The sequence below is a fragment of the Corvus brachyrhynchos genome, unplaced genomic scaffold (genome assembly GCF_000691975.1).
Source record: "Corvus brachyrhynchos isolate BGI_N302 unplaced genomic scaffold, ASM69197v1 scaffold6, whole genome shotgun sequence".
Taxonomy (NCBI): Eukaryota; Metazoa; Chordata; class Aves; order Passeriformes; family Corvidae; genus Corvus; species Corvus brachyrhynchos.
This window is the reverse complement of record NW_008238632.1, coordinates 4,630,927-4,655,264: the sequence shown is the minus strand read 5'-3', so window position 1 is coordinate 4,655,264 and position 24,338 is coordinate 4,630,927. Positions and strand designations below refer to the sequence as shown.

Sequence of the window (24,338 nt, the reverse complement as noted above, 5' to 3'; positions counted from 1 at the left end):
TTTCTAGTTTTACCATTTCCAGGGTGTTAGGCCTATCAGTCTAATGGCTCTTGATAAACTTTTCACAGAGCATGGCTACTGAACTTTCTTCCCAGATAACACAAAAGAATTTGTTCACTGAGTTAGCAAGAGTGACAGAAATATGCACTAAGGCACCGGCTTAGTAAGGAGAAACAGTGCAGGGATAGGGAAACGCTTCTTAATTATTATTAATTGCTATTGTTATTAATGAGTAATAATTGTTAATTTATATATAGACTTTGACACACAGTGCACTAGCTCAGTTTATTTAATCAGATTTTTATTTAGGGCTGGTACCTTCTGTTGCTGCACACGTAGGTACTGACCGTCTCACCCGGACCATGACACTGTTATTTGTACTTTATCCAGAAAAAATCACGACTTCTCAGGACTAGCCCAGCTTAGACAAAGCTACATGCACATCCTTTCCCGCAGGAGTTCCTTGGGAGTGAGAGTTGATCACAATCCTCTGGGCCCCGGTCTTTGCATTTTGCTGTCAGGGTCGGGGCTCAGCAGAGCTCTGTGTCATACAGTGAGTCCATGGTCAAGCTACAGCCTCCGTCAGGACTTCCCATCAGGTCACGGTTCTCCCACAGTTTGCATTTCATGTCAGGCCCTCTCACCCCTGAATAGAGAGACACCAGCAGCAGCTGTCCTGTGACACACTCTGTGTCTTCATTTGAGCTTTCTCCAGAAGCTTTCGACTGGAAAACACTCTGTGTTGTGAGGAAATATTTCTGAACTTTTGTTTGAGAGCAAAAGTAATAGCTTCAGTAGTTGCTGTAAATGCCATTTGCACATGGAAGTTATGGGAATCATCTGCCAGAAAAATAACATTGTCCATCATGGGATTTTCATGGCATGTGGACAACAGAAAGCATTTGTTCTTCTCTATAACTAAATTTCTTCAGTCTTTATATTAGACACTATTACAAATGCAGAAAATGTACTTCTCTAACAATGGATAGATGAGCTAAGCACCCAGTTCCTTCCTCTTCACCAAGTCATTGTAAACCACACCCTATCCTCTATCAGTCAGCACCGTTTGCTTAAAAGTATACAGTGATAAGCACAGCTCTGGCTGATGAATGGACTGTTTCTTCAGAAGAGGAGATTAGAGTCCCAGATTTCCTACATGACAGCAGGAGCTGCCTTGACTTCTCCCTAGCATGAGTATGTGACCAAACTTGTCCAGCGGGCAGGTGCTTTCATCGGAAGCATGATGAAGTTAGATAAAATAGTTCCCAGAAGCAGTGAAAACGCAACTTTTTTTTTTTTTTTTTTTGCAGTTACTTGCTCAGTTACATGGTTAGTAGAACAAATACATGCTGTGCTGACATCTGTTGTGCAGCTTTCTCCATGGTCGAGACACTATTGCAGAAAAGCAACTGTCTTGTTTGACGTCTGTAGTTTCTGCCTCATAGGGGCATTCTCTTGGAAGGGAATCTGGGAAGAATGAAGTAAAGCAAAAAGAAAGAGATCTTTCTGGCACAATTGTTCATTTGTATTTACTTTTGCATTGTAAAGGGGAAAAAGAGAAGACTGTTAAAATGCCATTATGTTGTATGTTACCTCTCTGGACTTATTAATACAAGTTATACAATTGTTCCATGAAAAATGTAGCAGCACTGAAGCTTGAGATTATCAAGTGCTCAGGAAGTAGATTAAGGCATAAAGCTTATCTCTCTACCTGCCTGCACTTAGTTCTTATAATATTATCTTCATATAACATAAAAATGATGAAATATAAACTGGAAATACATACAAAGGCCTACAGTTATTTTAGTAACAGGGTGCTCAGCAGGTACTTGTTCTTCACTTTCTTTTGCACTCAGTGTTCATTAAGAGTGATCTATTTCGAAACAACCATGATTTCAAGGGACATATGACCAAGACAGGGTAGATAACTGATAGCTGTGGTTGCAAGTTAAAGAAAACGAATGTGCCTCTATAGAGGACTTGGTTTTATCATGTTCGTTCTCCTGTTCTCCCCCTTTGTTTCAGGTATTGAAAGATGGAGGGAAGTACTTTCTGGACACTCCCAATGAGGACTGTGGAAACTGGATGATGTTTGTCCGGCTAGCCCGGAACCAAGAAGAACAGACCCTTGTGGCTTATCAGCACTGTGGAGAAGTCTACTTCACAACAGTTAAGGTAGTTAAACCTACATCGCTTCACCTGTCATCCAAAAGGAAATTTATAGGCAAAGGTTCTGAAAGACTAACTCTTTTACAATGAAAGATTGATTACATTCTGCCAACGGGATCGTTACGTACAGACCACCTTTAATGTCATTTAATCCATAGTAAAGCAAGCAGTGTATGGGGTTTGTTGGGAAAAGGTGTTGTGTACTTGCTGTTGTGGGTAGTGAAGAAACTGAGCAGAGGGAAACAGAAAAACATTCCCTATGATAGTGTTTAAACTGAACACTCTTCAATCCCAGGTAGCTATATGATGACATTGGCATTATTACATTGAACAGTACTTCATTCTGGAAATAACAAACAAATTCCTCTCTTTTATTACATTTCTGGATACATATTGTTTTCTGAGCATGTTACCCTGTGCTCAGGAGCAGGGTGTTAAGTGAATCTTTATGTACAATTTTCCATGCTCATTAAATCCGATGACTTAACTGCAAAACTTAGAATACTGCAATGTTGCCATGAAATGGTAAGTTTATGTTAGAGATTCTGGACTGCATCTTTGTCTGAAGAGAGAGAACAAGGTACTCTGTGTTTATAAACAAAACTAGAACATACAGTATTGGTTTTTATTGTTTTGGCCACTTTTTTAGGCAGAGTTTGTTTTAACCAGAAATAACTCTTTTGCACACTTGGGAAACTGAGATCTATCTGTTGAACATAATGCTTGTGTGTCATTGTGAGCAACATTAAAAAAAAAGAATATTAGTGAAAAGAAGTTACTATGAACTAAAATACAGCATTTCAGTTTCATTTCCAAGATTGGCACATATTTCTGTGGCATAGTAGTATTTACAGTTTTTCCTTCATTTTTGTTTCTCCACCTGCACTGTGAGAAAAATATTTACTGTATATTGATGATGAGATAGTAACATTTCATAACCTACAAGTCTTTTATAACAGTATGGAGTATAGCTGGTTTTGGGATTAATATTAAAATAATTATTAAGAAAATAAAGCAAAATCTGAAACAGTATGTGCTACTCTGAGACAGGCTGTGTTTGAGATTCTCATGCAGTCCATATCATTTGAGATTTCAATTTAATTTGAAATGCATGATATGTTTGTAAAATTGACAGTATTACTAATACTTTATTTGGGAATCATGAACTTTTGAAGTACTTGTTATAAACTGGTAACTTAAAATTTCCAGTGTAGTTTAAATTCTATTCAACCAACTCTCTGCTGACTTCAGCAGAACTCTGCACACTGGCATTAATGGAGAGTTGTCTCCTGTATACTGACACAGAGTGTCCTAGTACGAGGCATGTGTCTTGGAACCTTTTCTGTGCTGTGTGTCATAGGGCATTACTTGGGTTTTATTTCTCTGAAGTCCCGGTATCATTCAGGGTACTGTGGCATCCTGCAGATTTTGTCATGGTCAATGAAAGTGATGGCCTTGTGCTACACTTATGCACACCCTGCTGGTCAGGCTGTGAGGCTGGCTTAGGGCTGATTAAGAAGATACTTTCTTGAGATACTTTTGACGAAGTGTATTAAGATGGGAGTAGGATTGGCTCCTCTTCCCCCTGTTATTGCAAAGAAATGGGATTTCAGTGACATGGAACTACAGCACACATGTAAATGACATACTAATACCACCATTAGCTTACTTGCTGACCTAATGGCTGCAATTCCTAGAAATAAGTGCTTTAAAAGGTATAGAATTGTGAGGAAATAAAAATCATCCATGGTTGCTGTTGGTCTGATCCCAGGAGAGTTTCATGTGGGTGCTGCAGTTCTCTTATTGGTGCACTGATGGCACAGAATAAAAGACAACTTGTGGATTTGCATACTGGTATTTAGTGTCAGTTTTAATGAGATTAAAGCTTTTGAATTACTTGTCTGTTTCACATACTGATGCACTTGCTCTCCCTCAAAAGTCACATTGACCACATCTCAGCTTCCCATAAACGAGATGGCTGCTGGTCCAGGAATGCTGGGCAGGAAGTCATGACAGTGCTACGCTGTGCAGTTTTTTGTGCGTACCAGTCTCAGGTGTCATAGGTGAAGGTCCCAAGACATTCTCAAATGTTTGTCTCACAATGCATGATGAGCCTTCTAGTTAATGGCTCTGCCTCATGTCCTTAACTGAGTGGAAAATTCAGGACAGACCATATTTAAGCCAGGTGTTTTCAAAATGTACACATTTTCTGGAATAAAACTCAGCTGCTCTCTTTCCTGGCTAGTTTGGTTTTCTTTCAGTGGCGTGAGTTTACCTTAGTTAAAATAAAACTACATGTACAGTTTGGCTCTACCCCTGATACAGTAATGTTGGTTTTTATTATAGATGGAGAAAATTGTGCACAGGGTTAGGGAGTCCTACAAATCAGGACCCCAAAGTTTAGTTTTCTCCTTTGCGTTTAAAGAACTAATAGCTCTTTAGCCAGTGAGTGTAATCACTCCTCTCTTTTTCTATTTGCTATAGTACTGACTGACGGTATTTGTCAGAAGAGGTCATAGCCCAGTCCAAGGAGAGATTTGGGCAAGCATGACTGGATGGGAGACTGCAGATTACCAGCTCCTTTAATCCTGTGGGGGAAGGCTTCAGTGGCAGGAGGGCAGTGTTACAATAAAGCACGCTCATAGCAAGCCTGACGCATTAGAGCCAATGCATGGTAAGGCGCCCATTTGCCTTGCAGTCCATGTATTGATCAGCTCTGCACCCCTGCTCAGTATGACCTATCCAGGAGATATCCAAGCTCTTGTGCATTCGTGATGCGTTTTTCCTTTGTATGTACCCTGTAGTTAAGTGTTGTGTCCAGGTAATGTGCATGGGACATTGCTTGTAAAGAGTGCTGGATGTCTGAATATCACAGACAAATACATCTCGCTGAGCAAAGGTCATGAGGATTGAGGCATCCCTCCTGCTACTGGGCCCCCCCAGCAAATCTCTGTGCATACACAATTTCGCTTTTAGAAACAGAAAGTGTCAAGCCCTAGTGGGTAGTAATGCTCAAAAAGTGCTTGAATCTTGAAACTAAGTTACCAATAATTTGAAGAGAATCAAAAATGCAATTTGGGTAAGGACAAAATACTGCACATCCCTACCCCACCTATCTTTCTTGTTTTTTGGTTTAGGAAAATTGACACAAGTCAACAGTTGTTGGTTTTTTCCATTCACAGCCAATTGAACCCCACACAGAATTGAAAGTATGGTATGCTGCCGATTACGCCAAATTTATGGAAGCTTCTGCAGTCTTCATTAAAGAAGAATCAGATGTGTCTCCTTTGCCTCCAGTAGCAGTAAGTACCCCTAGTCTGCATTGAAACCTTCACTAGACATATTAAATTATGGTTTATTTACATGTTTTCTCTGTTCATGTAACTCTAGTAATGCAAGTGTAGGCCATAGAGTACGGCAATTTTAGCCAAACAGATACTCAGAGAGAGGTTGTTCTTCCTCTCCTATGTCTGTGATCCAATGGAGCCATCGGATGTAGTCAGAAGTAAGTGGCACCACTTGATTTCTTGGAAAGTCTTAAGACTGGCACTAATCTGTGGATAACCAAGCTGTCCAGCCTCAGACTTCTTTCACCATTTCCCCTTCTTTTGCTCTGACTGATTGGCCAGAGTTTTCAGTCTGTCCTGTTCAGTAACCCTTCTCTACTAATTCAGATGCTTCCCCTCTGTATCATAGCAGAAATCCTTAAACTGATAGGAAAAGTTCAAGTGTTGAAAACATGGCTGTGAAAAATCAATACTTAATCTAGAAGGAATGTGAAACAGGGAATACAAATGAACCAGGAATTCATACTCCAGGAAGGCTTGTGAGGCCTTCAGAGTATATCCCAGAAGGAAGGTGTGGGAGAGCCACAGCATCAGACACGAGTCTCAGCAGAGAGGAGAGCTCAGTCTGGAAATAAAGATGGAGTGGGCACAGCCTCACCATGCTCTCCAGAGCAAGCTATCCCAAGAGCAAAGGAAAAGAAGGACAGTTTATGAGAAGCTTACATAAAAGGTAGATGAAGTTGAGGAAGTACATGGTCATGTGTTAATTGAAAGTACATTTCATTAGTGATTGAAGTTTTTTGGTAATTGTTTTTCATCAGAATGTTTATAATATCAGTATTTAAAGTGAATTCAGCTGAATCCAGTAGAGCTCTTATTTCCATGGAAATAATACTTCCAAATAATACACTGTTTGCAAAAAAAAAAAAAAAAAAAAGCTTTTAAGTCAGGATAGGCTTGACATCCCCAAACCTAAGGTGTTTCCTATCCAGTTAATGATAGTCTAATGCCAAATGTCAAACTAAGTGAGGAGGTCTCTCCTGCAGCCATTGGCCATTGCTGTGTGGTAAAGCATAGAGCTGGCGCAAGGCACAAGGAAATCTGTATGGCTAAACCACATTTCTGTGCAGAAACTCATCCCATTTTTGTGTGGCTGAAATAGCAGATAAACGATGTCAGTCCAGAGATAAAGTACAACTTACAACTGCTTTTATGAGTAATTTCATAAATGCAACAAATGTAGAGACTTTGAAATTCAGTAAGCACAGATGATCAAAGGTGAGGGACTCAGAACTGTTACAGTAAATGCTAAACAAAGACATGTAAATCAGTATTTAGCCAACCTTACTTTTCCTTTGAGTTTGTTCTCTTAGAGAGAATCTATTGCCAGTTGAACAACTGGGTGGTAGCACATGGAAGTAAATGTCACCAAAGATGGGTCTTGGAAAAGCCCAGGAGAAGATGAGTGAGAAGAATATGACCTTTCCTTAGAATGGCTGGTAAGAAAGACCTGTCTCTGTTCTCATTGCAGAAAGAGCCCATAGACCCTTGGATATGCTCCAGCTGTGGAAGCACTTTTGCAACTTTTGCTCTGCTGGAATCTCACCAGTGCATCCATAAAGACCGAGTCGTTCCTACGAGGTTCAGACCGCCAAATAAATTGGGACCTGTAAAAGCAAAAAACAAACTCAAAGGGAAACTGAGAGGAGCATCATTAGGCAAAAGCATTACTCAATGCTTTGGGACCATTTCCTGTTCCTCTGCTGCAAAGTTCAGCTGTGCCAGCTCGGCAAGCACTTGTGATGCTCTTGTAAGGTTTATACCTAAATGGAGGAATGGTCGGTCTTCACTGCTGAAGGGAAAAGAAGTGAAGCAGCCAGATAATTATCCCTGCCGACTCTGTGGGAAGATATTTGATTCCATTGACAAGCTCACGGTCCACACTTATGCGCACAAAGGGGAGCGTCCCTACAAGTGTTCCCAGCACGGATGCACAAAAGCCTTCATTTCCAAATATAAACTGCTCAGGTACAGCTCTGAAGGCATTCCTTTTCTGCTGGGTGTGGGGGGGGCGGGGGAAAAGACATCTTTTTTCTTTTTCTTTTGGGGTGTTCTAGTGACAATTAATCCCTGAGGTCCAGTTTCTATTATTCCTGGTTTTGCTAGTATTGGAGAAAACTAGTCTCCCTGGATTATGGTGGCTACTCAAAAAGATGATGTTGAGCAGTTTTAATCTACTCTATGCTTTATGATTAACAGCTTCCTCACCCCCAAAAAATGTAGGCTTTTACTAATAACCTGAGAAGCTGTGAAAATGCCTTCCTTCAGTAGTTCCAGTGTTTTCAAGTTTTGAGGCTGCAAGAGTAAAGGTACTAGAATAAATATAAACACAAGTAACTTTTGTGTGTGTGTTTTTGGTTTTTTTCTCTTAGGCATTCGGCCACTCATTCTCCACAGAAATCTCACCAGTGTGGCTACTGTGAAAAGACCTTTCATAGGAAAGACCACCTAAAGAATCACCTTCAGACTCATGACCCTAACAAGATGGCCTTCAAGTGTGAAGAGTGTGGCAAGAAGTACAACACCAAGCTAGGCTATAAGAGACACTTGGCTCTTCATGCTGCCACCAGCGGGGACCTAACCTGTAGGGTGTGTGCCCAAGAGTTTGGAGGTACCGAGGTTCTGTTGGAACACCTCAAAAGTCATGCAGGGAAACCAACTGGCAACATGAAGGAAAAGAAACATAAGTGTGACCACTGCGAGCGTCACTTCTATACCCGTAAAGACGTGCGACGTCACATGGTGGTACACACCGGCTGCAAAGACTTCCTGTGCCAGTTCTGTGCCCAAAGGTTTGGGCGGAAGGACCACTTGACACGCCATACTAGGAAGACCCATCCACAAGAACTGCTGAAGAGCAGGTTGCAGAATGGTGACTCAGTGGGTCTCCTTGACCAGCTCTTTTCATACAGACTGAAGGAAGATGCCAGCATGCTGTCCCCTCTTCCTGAAAGGGTCCCTGTGCAGAATGGAATTGTGAATAGTTCAGAAACAGAGGATTACAACTGTTCACATGTTCATTCCCAGCCAAGCTTACAAACTGCTCTTCCTCTGGAGTCTTCTCCTCACTTGCAAAGGATGGGCTGTGCAGACAGTCTCCCAGCTGTCCCTCCCACACCATGTTCAGCAGCTGTCCCTACCAACCTGCACCTTCATCAGCCTAACAAATATGACCTTAGTTCTACCTCATTTGCAGCAGGATCCCTCAAGAATCTACCGATAAAAGTGGATGTTAAAGGTTACAATGTGCATCTTCTCGAGGACCTGCCATTACCAGAACCTCAGTCTCTCCACAAAATCAGTATGGAAGAAGCTTCCTCAGGGCCTGTAGGGGATACTAACAAGTACCCAGTGCACAAAGAGACAGAGGCAGCAGCTGAAACTGCAAGCCTGCCTTTCATGGATCTCACTCATGTGATGGGTTTCTGGCAGCTCCCACCAGGTGACAGCCAGAACACTACTGGGGACATCACAATGGCGTTTGGCTCAGAAGAACCATCACACAGGCTGAATGGCCTCGGCCAACAGCAAGGTCTTCAGCTAGCAACTGGTGGGATGGCCATAAACCAGCTGCATCATCTTCCTCGCTCCTTTCCATCCACTACAAATTCTGTAACATTGCCTCACTTTCACCATGCCTTCAAGTAACCATCACCCTGTGTGGGTCTTTTCCCTTTTTTTTTTAAAGACTGTGCTTCTTACTTAAATCTGTTAGGACTGGGGTGGTTTTGGTTTTGTGTTGTTTTGAAGAAAAACTGCCCCAGATGTTTTCAAAGCACATTATGAACATGGTAGTTAAATTCAGGATGTTAATAAACAAGAAGCTCTATTTTTCATACTATTAGTTTTTTAGCATATGACAACAGTAGCGCTAACATACTTCCCTCAGCTCCCTCTATATTTTTGTTTCTTGCTTTTCATGCAAACAACTGAATAACTATCTTCAATGACAGCAAAGTATCATAACAGGCACAATAAAACTCTGGCTGCTGCAATAAGAGTAATACGGTTGGGGTGAATGGGAAGAGGGGGGAAATCACAAAGAAATCAATTTAAATAAATCACAGCAAAATTGTACACATGGCAAATGTAACAAATGATTTATCAACATCAGATAGATTTCCGTTAAGCACTTAATTAATGAACTTTATGAATCCTTAATTTAAATCAGAATAATTCCAAGAGTAAATATTATGTCCCTGTTTCGCTTTATTCAAATGAAGATCATCACTATTATGATTATGTTAAACTAGATTTTATTTTCTGGTGGGCAGTTCAGCTGTGTGCCTCTCCTGCCTTTTTCCTAGGGCTGGAAATAGCTACCACTTCTGAACGACTGTTAAGAACTGCTGTCTTGGATACATGCAGTCCTTGGAATGGGAAGTGAATTGTCTCAAAGGTTAGAACAGAACATTAATTTTCATTTCAAGCTGAATCCGTCAAGACATCAGACACTGCTCTCTCTCTCACTTTGTCTCTTGTAAAGCACTTGAGCATTTGCTTAAATTTAAGCTTATCTTATCCCATTGAGTCAACAGCTTGATTAATTTGACAGTTAATAAAAAATAATGCATTCTACCTAAGGGGCCTTTATTCACCTTTTGTTGATAAAAATGGCCTTCGTTTAGTCTGGGAAATGATCACTGTAACCATCTGAAAATGTGGGCTTTCACAGAAAGCCAACCCTGGCCCAGGGGAGCCTGTGCCCAAGCTGTGTGTGGAGCCAGGGGCAGGTCCATGCACCGAGGGGCTGTAATGGTGAGCTGACACTGGGCCCTGCTCAAAACCAGGTTCTGAAGCTGCCTTACAAGTGTCGACTGAAATTAGTGGGTGTGATAATGGTTGAGGCCATTTTACTCATGGGTGTTCTGCTCAGAAACATTGGGGCTCCAGCCTTTGTTTCTTGCAGACTAGAACCATGGACACTTCCATTTGTTTCCTGGGGTGAATTGTCTATGAACAGTTCCAGTGGACAGTGTGTTGGTGGGACAGTCCCATCACCTGATGCATGAATGAGCAGAAATTGCCAAAATAATTTTTTCCAGTAGATGATATGGTTAAATAAACAAACTCTTCACAATTTACTTTGTTGCCTAATCCATAGGTATAAAAAAATAATCGTGGTTTTAGGGAATGTTGCAGTTACTAATAGATTCTGTTGCAGCTAAAACAGACACGGAGCTTCTGAATCTGAGTAAATTCTCAAACCCCTAGAACTACTCTTCCATTAAATCCAAAGAGAGTTCATAGTACCCAATGATCATTACAAGTATAACATGAAGCAAGCATGTTCTCTTCTCCCTCATTAATCACAGGAATATTTCCAGAGAGCTTCAAATAAAAAATAATTTTTAAATTATTGCTGTTTTGCTGTTATTGAGCTATGGATCATTGTAGTTGTGTAATGTCTTTGAATATTCTTACAAGTTGATTGATACTTGGATTAAGGAAGGGTTGTCTTACTGCAGTTCATGAGAGAATATGCTCTGCAGATACAGTGCTGAGGGGTATTTTTTATTATGAAAATTTTTGGCGTAAGACAAACCAAAAGGAATTTTAAGATCATTCCTGTAATGACAACAGCAGGAGAAAGAACAGGTACTGCACAGTCATGTCCAGTAAGCAGTTATTTAAATTACAAGTTCCAGAATAGGGAAAAGGTTGCAAACAATGTTATATGCACGTTCTACAGCTAGGCTTGTATTTTTGTCTGGACTTGGAAAGGGGTGTGTGTGTATATTCACTTAACTGTATTTTTCCCCTTGTTTGCACAAATTATATTCACTTGGCTTCATCCAAGCTTATGTACTTGTAAGAAAACCCAAAAAACTAAACTACAACAAAAAAAAAACCTTTGCTACAAAAAAAAATTTGTAGCACTGCCTGTTCATACGCATTTTGTCATTTTGGTTTGTGGTTTTATAAGAGGTGTCAGTAATTACTGAAATACTTGTCCTTGAATTGAAATGTGATGTTAGGAAGCAAACATTATGCAAACACTGAGCACGTTCTTTCAGCTGCTCTTTCAGTCCTTGGAGCAGGGTGCCTGAGCTCTGGGCTGCCAAGAGAGGTGCTGCTGCCTGATCTCAGCCTCTTCTGAAATATGGAAAGATGACAAGCATTTCTCAGCAATGCATATGTAACTACAGGTTAAAGACAAAGTCTTATTCAAATAAAAAAATAATCACTTTTGATGCATTTTAAAGTGCTTAAAAAGCACACAGTGGTGGTGTCTGCAAGTAAAGCACAGAAGCAAACCTTAAGTGTGCAATACTGCTTAAACCCATCAGCCCATCTTATTTTCTTTTTCCAGATTCTTGACATCATAAATGTAGCAGAAGCTGATGATGTCCCCTGACAAAGAAAGGCAGGTTATTTCAACAAGTTATGTTTTCAAAAAAAGTTTTGTTTTAAAATTCTTGCAACTCAAGAGACATGAGGTACTCCTGTGCCATCTAATAGTGGAAGTGGGACTGGACTTTCTGATCATGTTTGTTAGGGAGGCCTCTGTGAGCATTTCTCAGAGGCCATCCGTAACTGACATCTCTCTGGTGGCACTGCCTTTGGCTCATGCAGGGCTGTGACAGCACCAGTGTGGGGAGGCAGCCCCGCATCCAGTGGGGGTACAGTGGAGGAAGGTAGCAGCCCAAGCACTGACCAGTCTTCCCTCTCTGGCACAGTCCATTCCTCCTCCAAATGTGAGAAGTGGATGTAACTGCCATGGAGAAGGTAGGATAGGCCATGGCACAGCAGCTAAGAGATGGGAGAGAAAGATCTGGGAGATGTTAGGATATTTTACCTCACATTCAAATAGAGATAAAAATACTCTTTTAATTGAACTCTGCTTGAAAACCTGTAGAAGCAGAGCAGTATGTGGCAAATAAACAACAGAATTAATATAATCAAATGATACTGTAAAAGAACAAAATCTGGTAAACTTTTGGTCTCATTAAAAAATGTATTCTTTCTATGAAAGAAGGAAAAAAAAAGACATGTAAACCTGCTGAAATAATGTCAAGAAGCTAAAATTATACTACATGGAACAAAAGACTGCATCCTCTATGTAAACACAAATAGTTATATTGCTAAGTTCCCATCCTCTATCAGAAACCAAGCTCATTTCTTTTTCCTTCAGTTTTATTTACCAACTTTTCCTGTTGGAACTTTTCATTTTCTTAATCAATGGGTTGCTGTTAATTTCAGAGGGCTTTTCATAGCCAGTCTGAACTGGGATGGTACATTCCCTATATTAATGATAGGTTCCTTTCTAGTGGAATTTTTAAAATGCTGTTCTTTAGTACACCTTTCCTGCCCTTATATTTTTTGTATAGTTTTGGAAACTAAGCCGTGAAATCCTACATTCTATACACAGAAAATAATGGGGACACACACGCAACAACAAATACAGTAACACTTGCTCTAAATTTGAGGATTCATTTATTTAGTTGTTAAAGAAAGCAACTGTGGTAATATTGCACAGTATGTGGGTTTGGGGTGTTTTCCCTCTTCTTCCTGGATTCAAAGAAAGGCTGAGCAGCACTGCTTTAATATATTGGGCTCTAGGAGTTACAGTTGCTTCAGTGTCATCTTTTCTGTATCCATCTAATCACTATTAGCTAGGGTCTGAGTAGTTTAATTAAACTCTTTAAAATATGGTATTTATTACTGCTGTGTCGAACTATTTCTCATCTTCATTTACTTCATGAGCATTTAATAGGTAAGAAAATTCCTAACGGATTTTAAGTGAAAGCCTAAATAAAACTTATTGGGCTAAAAAGCCTCAACATGTTGCATCACTGAAAGTTTATGCAAGGTGATCCAAGACTGACAGTAGATCAAGTGACCAAAAAAATAAGAAGGGATATACCTCCACAACATTTCTGTCTTCTTGTCAATTTCTAAAAGCAGTTAAAGTGTTTAATGCAAGAATGAGATTTGATTTTAGTCTGAACTCAAAGTGCTTTGAAGAAGATGCACAGCACACATGCCTGTTTATCACGTATCAATCACTATCATGCATTGTTTACTCAAAGATTCTATTAAATATTCACATGAAATTCCACAATGTTCACTTGTCTTGGTCAATATTTCAAAGCATCAGGAGGAAGAAAAAGAAAATGCCATGGTACTGGATCTTCCTACATTTTGTTAAAACCATTGAATGAACTGCTGGTAATGTCCATCCCCTGCAGGCAATCATTTAATTAAACCTTGGCAACAGATACAAATAATCTCACAACTTTTAAAAGGACAGAATAATAAGATTTGTAGTGTAGAGAGAAAAAACCCCAACCAAACCCAAGCCAATGAATTTCAGTTTGCTTATTTTATTGGTAGCTGTAGCACTTCAGGTGGAAGTGGTGCTGGAAAACTGTGTTGCTTAAGATCTTCCATAATGTGTCAGAAGAAAGCTTGAACACATCCTTGCCGACCAGCCGCTCTTATCTTCTGTTGTCCGTTTGTGGTCTAAAAGCAGCAACAAGCCATATACTTGCTATTTCTTATTATAGAAGGAGCTTTTATATTTGACTCTATTTTGTCTAAGAAGATTAAACCTGTATTCGTGGGGAGGTGATGGAGCAGCTCATCCTGGAAACCATTCCCAGGCACATTAAGGATGAGACCATTTGTTTGCACCACTCAAAGCCAGTTTCTCACATCTGCTTTTTCAGCTGAAAAATGCTCTTGGGTAGCACTGAAACTGATCTCTCACCTGCCCAAAGTGCTCTGTAAAGCACCTGGCAAAGCTCAAGTTTTACAGAACATGCAGCAGCAGTTGCCAATGCTGAGCACCTGCAAGCTCACCCAGGCCAGTCCTTTCCACAGTTCCACTGTCCTCTATTTTAGATGCGAGTGTGGGTGTCTGTCTTGGGGACCTGCTAGGGGCAATGGCTGTCCCAAGCCTCTGCAAATGGCTGCAACTACAATCCCAGTGATACCTGGACTTGCCAGTGTCCCTAGGGAAAGGAGGTGTCAAGCCCCAAGTTTCAGAATTCAGTGGCTAAACCTTAAGAATGGTGATGGCATCAATAAATGCCTGTTGGTGGTCTGCAAGACCCTGCATGATAACCACAGGAGTTACTGTGCTGTTAACATTGTCCCAGGTAATCCAGGGAGTGGAGAACACCAGATGAGACCACTAGGTACTGACAGCAGTTTTTCCTGTAGCTGGCAAGGTCACAGAGGTGGGTAGAGCTGATAATGGTGCTGTGGACTGAACACTCCCATGCCCATTGCAGTCTTCCCCACAGCTGAAGGACCCAGCCACTGACCAGCAGCAACCAAGGACAGTCAAACTGCACACAGAAGAACCCTGCAACAACTTTGAATGTGAGTCTCTGCAACTGACTGTTTTGTGCAATTCCTTTCCATCCACTGCTCCAAGTACTCTCACAAGCTTCTCTCCCAGGCTTGAAATACCTTGCCAGCTACAGGGAATCATTCTTGACCACATTTTGTCCTAGGAACTCACATTCTACAGTTGTATACATTTCACCAGGGTGCAAGATGCTGGCCCTCTGAGCCATCCTGTTGAGCAACAGCACCACAACCACCTTAAACAGGGGCTGGAAGGGCTCCTTGCTGCTCTGACATGGCTTGCCATGTCCAGAGATGGGAACCCCACTGACTGCGTGGTCTGAGGAGCGGAAGCACCAAACGTCATGGTATGGGAAATGAAACATTGAGGAGAAGGAAGAACCACCACACTGTTATCCTGACATAGTCATCACTGAAATGAATGCTGGCATCTTCCACACTCGGACAATGGAAGCACATTGTAAGTGCACAAGGTTTGCTGGAGAGGTGTGCACTGTCGAGTAGCAAATCCTCTCAAGATGTCTGTCACAGCAGAGCACAGACACTGACTACTTGGGATAGGACTGTTCCAAATCAAAGAACACTTAACACCAAAATTAGTATTCTCAGCAGCCTATACTGGGGGCCTGAGGAGCTCTGCAAAGTTTTCGGTGAAATTGATTGCTTCAATTAACACAAAGGAGCTCATACTGCAAACACTGTGACAGAATATTGTATATGACAAAAGCAAACAAGGTCTTTTTACATTATAATGTTGAAATAAAAAAATAATAATAGTTTCTTACCCAGATTTTCCTGAAGAATTTTTCCCAGTAGATACACCCAAAGATTTTCCTGTTTTCTTCAGTATTTCTGATGTGATCTCTGCAGATCATTATTTAAAAACTTTACTTGCCAGAAAACATGATAACCTGCATAAATTCATAAACCTCAGGAACGCAGGGATCAAAGATACTGATACAAGTGGCAGTATGCATTATCATTCACAGGTTATACTACAAGTAACCTTTAAAATAACTTTAAAAAACATCTTCTAAACGTAGACTGATACAGGTCATGATTACCAGTAGCAATGGGTTCTAGAAAACATATTATGTGGTATCCTGCTTAGAGGGAATTGTTTTAGGGAAACGATGGTGTTAATTTTAAGGCTGGATCAACAAGGGCATTTGGAACAAACAACACACAAAGCTTCGTACCTCATCTAAATGGATTTAAGGTAAAAAGGATGGAATAAATCTTAAAATTGAAGATTAAAGGTTTGGAGTTCTTTATGGGCAAAAAGAACCTCAAAACCAGACTGTATATTTTAGGTCTATATAGATACTTCTGCTTGAGGACCTCTAACTGAAAATGCATTTGGGTCCCCCCTGAGGACCCAAATAAAAACCTCTGTGCATACAGTCCACACAACGGATCAAGATAATGACCAGGGAAGCCATTCACTATCAACAACATCCACTTGGAAATTTTTTGTCCTTTCTCTTTTATAACAAGTGTCATATGGAAATGAGTTTAGGATTTCATGTCAGGACATGCAAAAAAAACCAACCCAAAACCACACACACACCAAACAAACAAAACACAACAACCTCCCAAAATCCAAACAAACAAACAAACAAAAACCCACCAAAAAACCTCCAAACCAAAACCCAAAAGAAACCCCCCCAAAAAAACCCAACAAAAAAAGGTCAAACTTTATAATTCTACATTATTCTGTCAGAAAACTGGATTCCAAAGTCTAGGATCTGCTTTAAAAATGCCTCCCCCACTTGAAATACCTCAGGATTTGTTATAAGAAAAACATAAACATGACTAAATGAAGTCCTTACCTGCCTTATGTTTGTCTGTGTTGGCACCTTTTTGTACTCTCTCCAGAAGTGATAACACAGCAGTTGTTAATGATGGAGTTTTTCTCTCAGTCAATGGTTGCTTGTCCTAGTAAAAAAAGATGCACAATCATCACTCATCTCTAGAAAGGAGCTTATAGACCCTAGTGAAAACTCTGCAAATTGCTGTTCAAGCGGTGCCAGGAAGGAACAGGCAAAAGGTCCACCCTCTCCCACTTGCAAGACATTTTTCCTGCTCAAAATAGGTGAAAGAATAAGAAGATTTTTCAACATCTTAAAAAAACTCTAAAACAAAATCCCCCCCCAAACCAGTACTCTCCTAAAGAACTGTTTACATTATTCTCTTTTCTGTAACAAAACAAGATCCCACTTCAAGAGACTGATAATTAGGTCCACTTTTCTGATTCCCCCAAGGGGCTCAGCCCTTTGGCCTTATGTCTAGTGACCAGGGAATAGCAAACCTTCCAACAGCAGGCAGCCCTAAAGAACAGGAAGAGCTTTCTCAATGAACTGCAAAAGCTGCCAGGTTTCTGATTCTCTACAGCTGTTACCCTGGAATATAACTGCAGAAGAGTCTGAAGAAGTTCTTGTCCCCAGTTTTTTGTACTGTCATATTCTGTCACTTTTTTTATCAGAAAAAGGGCTCTAGTTATGGGCAACTCCCAGACAATATTCAGCATGTGTCTTGTTACAAGAGTTTATCAACTTCCCTGGAATTTCAAGTCTTACGTTAATACAGGTCTTTACTCACGATGAACTACAGTTCAGCAAATCTGCTTCCAGGACAAGACAGGTGTGACTGTGTTTGCTTACCAAAGCCTGTCTGGTGGAGTTTGCAGCGTGGCAGACAGCTTGTTCTTCACAAAACTCCATGTTCCTCTGTGGTGGAGCCTCATTAAACATTTGTGAGCAGCATGGATGCTGAATATAGTCTGACCCTAAGAAAGGAACAGCTTGTATCACAGTTTATACACTACAGGAGAAGAATTCCCATGCTTTACTACAGCACTCAAGATGCAGTTCAACACCTGGCCCCACCAGCACGTGTCCATGAATTCCCATCAGCTCCCAAAGTACAAAGCAGAACTACAAAACCTTCCTATAGAAAAATGCTTGGGATGCTAAAATGCATACTTATGGTATTAACCCAGCAAACAGTAATTGCTTTCAGGAATAAATCCTGGGGATTAATAAAAGCAGATTTTATTATCTTTGTCCTATTCCTACCAACTCCCAACCTCACAATTAACTAGTCTGAGCAGAGCTTATTGAGAAGCACACAAATATCCAGGTCTCTGGCTGCAGGGAGGGTCTGAGCCTGGTATTAAGTGCCGGAGGACAATGGGAAAGACACCTGCATGCGGTGTGAACAGGGGGATGATCTGCTCAGCCTGGTGACAGAGCTTAAGGAGAAGGTGGGGAGGCTGAGGAGTATCAGAGAGTGCAAAAGAGAAGCAGACTCATGGAGTTGCACCCTTCTATCCCCGAGAGAAATGCAGCAGGTGGAAGATCAGCAAGAGTCTGAGGATCTCCACCTCTCTTGCCATCAAGCAGAAGAAGGAGACCTAAAAGCAGGGAAATACAAACAGGTCCCTGCTCAGGGAAGGAGAAGAATCCCCTGCTGGCTTCCCTTGCCTTCCCAGAGGCCCTTACAGAATAGGTGTGAGGCCTTGGATCTCAAGCGTCAGGCAGGTGACAGCAGAGAAGAAGCTCTGTCTGGGGGGTCTCTCAGATCAGTGTAGTCCACCAGACAGATCACAACTACAGGTATTAAAATGAGGGTGGTTGTGGTGTGTGCCTTGCTTCTGAGGGGAACTGAGGGTCCTATATGTCAACCAGACTCATACCACAGGGAAGTCTGCTGCCTTACTGGAGCCGGAGTAAGGGATATTTCCAGGAGACTCTCTGGACTAATTCAGCACACTGATTACTACGCACTAGTGATTGTCCAGGTGGGCAGCGACAAGGAAATTTGGTCATAGGTTGGAGTCAATGATCTCAGAGGTTTTTTATGACCTAATTGATTCTGTGATTTAACAAAACGCTGCTGAAGCAGTTGTGCCCTGCCAGCTGAGGCACATCCAAGAGCCAGGTGTCTGGGTGTGAAGCTACATTGTGAAGAACATGTAGTCGTGCTTTCTAAAATCTTTTTTTGGAGTATTACTGTCCTGATTCTGCTAGAAGCTCTTCAGCAACAGTTACGGCTCGTGCAGTCCAACTCATTGCAATGAACAATCAGTGTTCAGGGTCAATGCCGTCACGTTCAGCCATTGCAGCCATCTCAGACCCTTCCTCCCTGTCCAGTGCCTTTTACAAAAGCAGCCAAAGTGTCCTTATCCTAATACTAAAGGTACAGCATGTTTTCAAATTATTTTTCTCAGTAACAATACAGAAAAGATGGCCCAAGCAGCACCCAAAAGCCTGCTCTAGACCAGTAGTGTGGCAAAATGGTTCTAAGCACAGGGGAGGGGAGGACAAGGCAGGGCAGACACGTGGCTTCGGGGGTCTGGCAGGGACACTTGGAACTTTAGGGGAGAATGGGGAGTTTTGGGTTCTGTTTGGAGGAGGATGAGACAGAAAAGGAATCTTTCTCTTTCCCACAGTCCATGTACTTTCTCACCAGTCCTGTAGTACAGGATATACATCCTCACTAGGCCACTCAGCAATTTGTCCTTCCTAAAAAGCAATTCTCCAATTCCGTTCTCCGCAACTACCACTGCTCTTGCATGCTTGGTTTCCTCCAAGAGGGGGAAGGAAAGGGAGGGTCTGCTCTTAGAGTTGGTAAAGTAAGACCAGAAATAAGAGTCATTAAAGAACTCAGCAATGGAAATTTATAGGGGAGCTTGACCCCAATCAAGGAAGGAAGATGTGTCCTGCTGCTTATGTTGCATTGCTGTCCTCTAGGAGAGGAGAGAGGCCGGAATCATGGCAGCTGCTTTTGCTATCAGTCATGAACTCCTGCTCTGGAACCGAGCCCAAAGAGCTCCCCTCTTCTCCCTTCTGCTCTCTGCCTTCCTAACACAGCAGGACTCCATTGAGACCCTTTTCAAGATTGCTCCCACGTTTTATAAATCACGCTAGCATATTATCTGTATGTGCATCTTTTTGGATCTGTAACTTTTAACACAGGGAGCTCTGTGTAGAGGCCGAATCTGGTATTAAGTAGTAAACCAGACCTGTCTTTTTCTAAATGCCTTTCCCTGTCTGCAGAGGTGGGTAGAGAAGGGGACGGTGGAAGAGCCACCACGTGGGGGTGGGGAAGCCTGAGTACACTGCAGTAGTTTTGAATGGAGAGAGGATGTATTTCACCCTCTGTTAAGCGATAGTACAGCTATCCTGATTCTCCTCCTGAATGTTAATATCAGACCCCAAACTTGCTGCCTATAAGTTTGAAATGTATGGTTAGTTTTGTCTTCTTCCCCGCTGCCTCTGCTTTGCATTCCTACTCGATTCAAGCCAAAAAATAGAGCTGAAAATTAGAGTGTATGGAGGGAATTAATGTTCACATTCTGTTATGCCAGGCAAAACTGAAGCCCATCTGTGGTTAATAAAGTATCACTGCCTTGCCAAAGATCAGTACAAGAACAGCAATAAGATAAAGTAGTCCACAAATCTGGATTGGTGCTTGGTGGGGGAGAAGGTAGAAGAAGGTGGCCCTCCTTCACAGCTTTTGTGACCTGCTTGGCTGATTGAGTAATATTAAGAAAATAATCATAATCCTGCTTCCAGTTAGATTCCTTCCCCGGCTGTTTCTGCAATGGAAATTAGAGAAGACACAAACAATACTTCCCTCTTGAAACAGACAGAAATATCTTAGAGCAAGGGCTCTTTTTTTTCTGAGGGAAAGAAAAAATATTACAAACAGAAGAAATTTGCTTTTTTTGAAAGGCACAGGAAAGATGATTCAGCCCTTCACTGTCTATTGAGAGGACCAGAAGAAGTACAAAAAACCAGCACTCCAACAAAAGACTGTGGTCATGACAAACCTAAGAGCACTTAGGAAGGATTAGAAAAGACACTATGACCAACACCTTCCCTTCTCCTCTTGTCACATTTTTTACTTTTTTACTTTAAATCTTTGTGCACTTCTGTTTCTTTCTACAACTGATTTTAAATGACATTTTACAACAGCAGTTGACCAAATAAGTAGTGAATTGGCATCTCTGGATAAAATAATATACATGGCATATCCATGTGTATTCACCTCCTCCCCAGCAAAATTACTTGTTCCAGTAAGAGCTTAAGCATCTTTTCCTCCATCTCTGTAAATAAGTTCAGATCAAATACTTTTTTAAACCCTTCAACAAAATGGCAATGAATCTCTGCAACTTCATCTGTGGAAGGGCAGCTCTCAGGTTCAACCTTGGGCATTCATGCACCAACTGTCTTGAATCATGCTCTCTTTCAGATTTAGGTGAAGAGAAATCTGTTAGAGATTCACATTGTCTTTAAAATACATATTTGAACATTTACTTGAAGAGCAGAGACACTTATGTGCCCCAGGCAGGCATGACATCTACTGATTCGGCTTCTCAACGGAGAAATATTCCCAAACACTAGCAGCATAGGGAGGGGGAGGAAAGAATTTGGCACCCAGTCAAGCACATATGTGAGACTCATCTACAACATCCAGGTTTTGTCCTTGGAGGAAACAATAGTATTACTGGATGAAAGACTTTGTATGGAGATAACACACACGTTTCTGTTTTAACTGTACCTTTTGCAGGGGCTGCTTCTTCACGGAGGTGGTTTCTCTTGCCTAAAGTCTCTGTTTCAAGATGCTGAAGGGCTTGCACTTTCTGTTGAAGGCTTTCTTGGCACATTGAATCGGCTGGGACCCAAAGAAAAACAGTTGTTTATGAGTTGAAGTGATGCTTTGTTAATCATGCTTTCTTACCCAGGCTCTAAAGTTACTTATATTCAGGATGTTATAAACACATATCGTAATATTGGCTTCTCGCAAGTATTAAGGTAGATATCATATAATGTTAGAAATGCTTTTGCTGTGTGGATGTAGTTTTCTTTCTTTTTAGCAAGAATATTAGCAAGTGTGAGCAAGTAAGATAACCTCCAAGCGAGTAGAGGTTGAGGCCCGAAAAGCTGCTAATCAACACTTTGTCCAGAGGACAAAGGGGCCCAAAGGCTACTCTGCCCGGAGAACAGGGGGGGCCAGGGCCGCTATCACCACTCTGCCTGGGGAGCAAAGAGGCTAAAGCTGCTATCAGCCCTGACTGTCTGGAGAATTAAGAGGCCCACTCTACTATCAACTCTCACCGAGTGAGCCCAAGCCCAAGAATCAAAATAAATAAAACCGCAAGGCAGACGAATACGCATGCTCTAAAAAGGCGGAATCAAGGAGGGGCCATGCAGAACAGCTCCTGGAAAGGTTTGAATATGCATAGAGAACAGACAGTAAAAATGGTATAAAAAGGACTATCCCCGAGCATCAGGTGTGCTCTTGGCAGAGTGCCAAGGTACCCAGCCATTACCTCTTTTGCTTTATTTTATGAGTCTCTTATTGTCTTTTTATTAAACTTTTAAATTCTCACAGGAGAGTGAACCTCGTTTTTCACAAGGAGCAGGGAGCTGCAGTACTATTTATTTTGGGTTCAGTTTAACTCCTGAAGGACTTCATCAAAGCTTTAAAAAGCTGTCCAAGTCCAGCTGTGGTTCAACACAAATATGAAATAGAAGTCATTTCCAGTTTGTTCTGCTCAGGGATATGCTGGAGGCCAGTCCAAATAATGACATACAGAGAAGAACAGATGGGGTCCCGTTGGACTCCCCCTCACACACACCTGGTTTTCTTTCTTTCTCAGTTAAGAGGGAGAACAGTCTGGTCCTGCTCAAGGGGCCAATATTTTCATTGTTAGTTCTCTGAATTTAGATGTATTCCAGAGTGGGGTCTCCCCTGATGAACAGCAGTGCTGTTGATCCCACCACCACTGAAAACAGCCACAGCCCAGGCTGAATAGGAGCAGCTGCTCACCAGCACCCGTAACCTGTCAACACAGAAGGAAAACTAGGGATAGCACCTGCAGCTGGAAGCACAGGGAAATTTTAGATAGATACGATATCCAGCGCCAAATTTGTGGAAGGGCCATGCCTCACGACAAAGGAAGTTGTAAGGTACAGAAGCATCTCAAATTTTAGCATCACTCTCACTCTTCTGCAGTAGGAAAGGCAAAGCCCTTTGTGAGGAACACCATGGAAGGAAGGACCAAACTAAAGCCTCTCTCCTGCACTGTGAATCTCATGAGTCCATCCACAGCTGGTAAATTAGAAACCCTGTTCCTATCTTATTTTGCCTTCTCCCCCCTTCTAGTTCTCCATTATGCTCTTGATAGTCTTACAAATTTCTCTATGCTGTCCACTCTCTTTCCATAGGAATGAAGCAGAAGCCTAAGCAAGGCATTTTGGTTACAGCTCAGCTGGGCTAAAACCCATCTCATTCTATTAAAACACATTTCTAAGTTCTCATTTCCCTTTGAACCTTCTTCTCATATAGTTCAGGACCTTACCTTCTGTTTCTAGACATTTTTAACAGCAAACTTGAGAGGAATACTCCTCTGCAGTACCAGAAGAGCAGCAGATACCTTGCTCATCAAGGAGTATACCAGCCCTGACTCATCAGGGCACGGGGAGCCACTGTAGGACTTGTATCTCACGCTAGTCACAGTGACACAAAACTTCTCCTCTCTCTCATAACATGGATCTCTCTTTTCAAACTATTTTGCTTGATAAAACCATTGTGCTCTTCATGTACCTTGAGATACCAAACACAGAACGCAAAGTAATTGCACTTTGTCTTGGTTCTTACAGTCACTCAGATTCCAGTGTATTTGTTTTGTTTGTTTTTATCCTTGCCTAATCAGTTTTTAGCACTGTTGCAGAGCTAATCTGATCTACCACAGAGACACAGGATCAGTGACACAAACTGAGGAGCAGAGGGGTATGTGCAGGGCCCCACCCCTTGCAGAAAAACCCTGTGGTTGGGTTGTGCCAGGAAAACTCTGCAGACACTCATTCAGTTTATAATCCAGGGATCAGGGAGGTCAAGGGGAATCTTTTCATTCACTTCAGCAGGCTTTGGAACAGAGGCTGGTGCCCACATTATGCTGTCAAAGGGACTACTTATCAGATGGTTTACTAGCCTATTTTTTCCAAGAAGACAGAAATAACAAATTCAGCCTAAACCCCTGGAACAAAAAAGGAAGCTGCAAGTTAGTAATTTATGCCTCACGGAGAGAAAATACATTATTTTAAATTCAGTGTATAGTAAACATGGTTTTGGACAAGCAGGTAAATTAAGATAGTGCAAGACTGAAGATGAATTCACAGTGTGTCTGTGCATGATCAATTCTCTAATCAAGTTCACTAATGAAAGCAGTTACTAGTTAATTTGCTGTTTTAAATGTGTCCAACCCACTTTTCTACTAGCAGTCACCCCCTCCTTCCCCAGGGCTCATCACCCATTTCAGCTAAATGCATTGACATTCCCATTAAAAAGAAGGGGTTTTTTTACCACAACATCTTATGCAAAGTGTTTTCCACGGGTTGTAGAAGGAGCCAGACCTTGACTGCAGGCAGATGTGCAAAATGCAAAGCATGCAAGAGTCTCAGTTACACAGCACAGGATGTCATGATAGTGGCA

General features: G+C 41.6%; 2 protein-coding genes across 4 annotated transcripts in view; one reads left to right on the top strand and one right to left on the bottom strand.

Annotated features, from left to right (window-relative positions):
* PLAGL1 (PLAG1 like zinc finger 1) overlaps positions 1–13,174 on the top strand; it is a 29,978-nt gene extending 16,804 nt beyond the window's left edge. For all 3 annotated transcript variants that reach the window (XM_008635991.2, XM_017737267.1, XM_017737268.1), the window contains exons 4-7: positions 2,026–2,175; positions 5,352–5,471; positions 6,988–7,484; positions 7,889–13,174. In XM_008635991.2, coding sequence (XP_008634213.1) covers positions 2,026–2,175; positions 5,352–5,471; positions 6,988–7,484; positions 7,889–9,164 — 2,043 coding nt within the window. In that variant the 3' untranslated portion in view covers positions 9,165–13,174. The remainder of the gene's footprint in view (positions 1–2,025; positions 2,176–5,351; positions 5,472–6,987; positions 7,485–7,888) is intronic.
* A 1,770-nt stretch (positions 13,175–14,944) lies between these two features.
* On the bottom strand, positions 14,945–21,662 carry LOC108447391 (zinc finger C2HC domain-containing protein 1B-like). The gene is made up of 5 exons (XM_017737196.1): positions 21,402–21,662; positions 17,498–17,616; positions 16,667–16,772; positions 15,620–15,698; positions 14,945–15,044 (listed from the first exon to the last, which is right to left on the bottom strand). Exons 1-5 carry the CDS (start codon positions 21,505–21,507, stop codon positions 14,945–14,947), a joined length of 510 nt encoding a protein of 169 aa, XP_017592685.1. The 5' UTR covers positions 21,508–21,662.
* Between the last annotated feature and the right edge of the window lie 2,676 nt (positions 21,663–24,338).

What these genes read in the sequence shown, in the direction of transcription:
- LOC108447391 (XM_017737196.1), bottom strand. Translation starts at nt 21,507, where the DNA reads ATGTGCCAAGAAAGCCTTCAACAGAAAGTGCAAGCCCTTCAGCATCTT. An exon ending in AGAAGCAGCCCCTGCAAAAG is followed by an intron (nt 17,617 to 21,401) that starts GTACAGTTAAAA and finishes TCTTAGGGTCAG; the next exon opens with ACTATATTCAGCATCCATGC. An exon ending in AATTCTTCAGGAAAATCTGG is followed by an intron (nt 15,045 to 15,619) that starts GTAAGAAACTAT and finishes GTTGCTCAACAG; the next exon opens with GATGGCTCAGAGGGCCAGCA.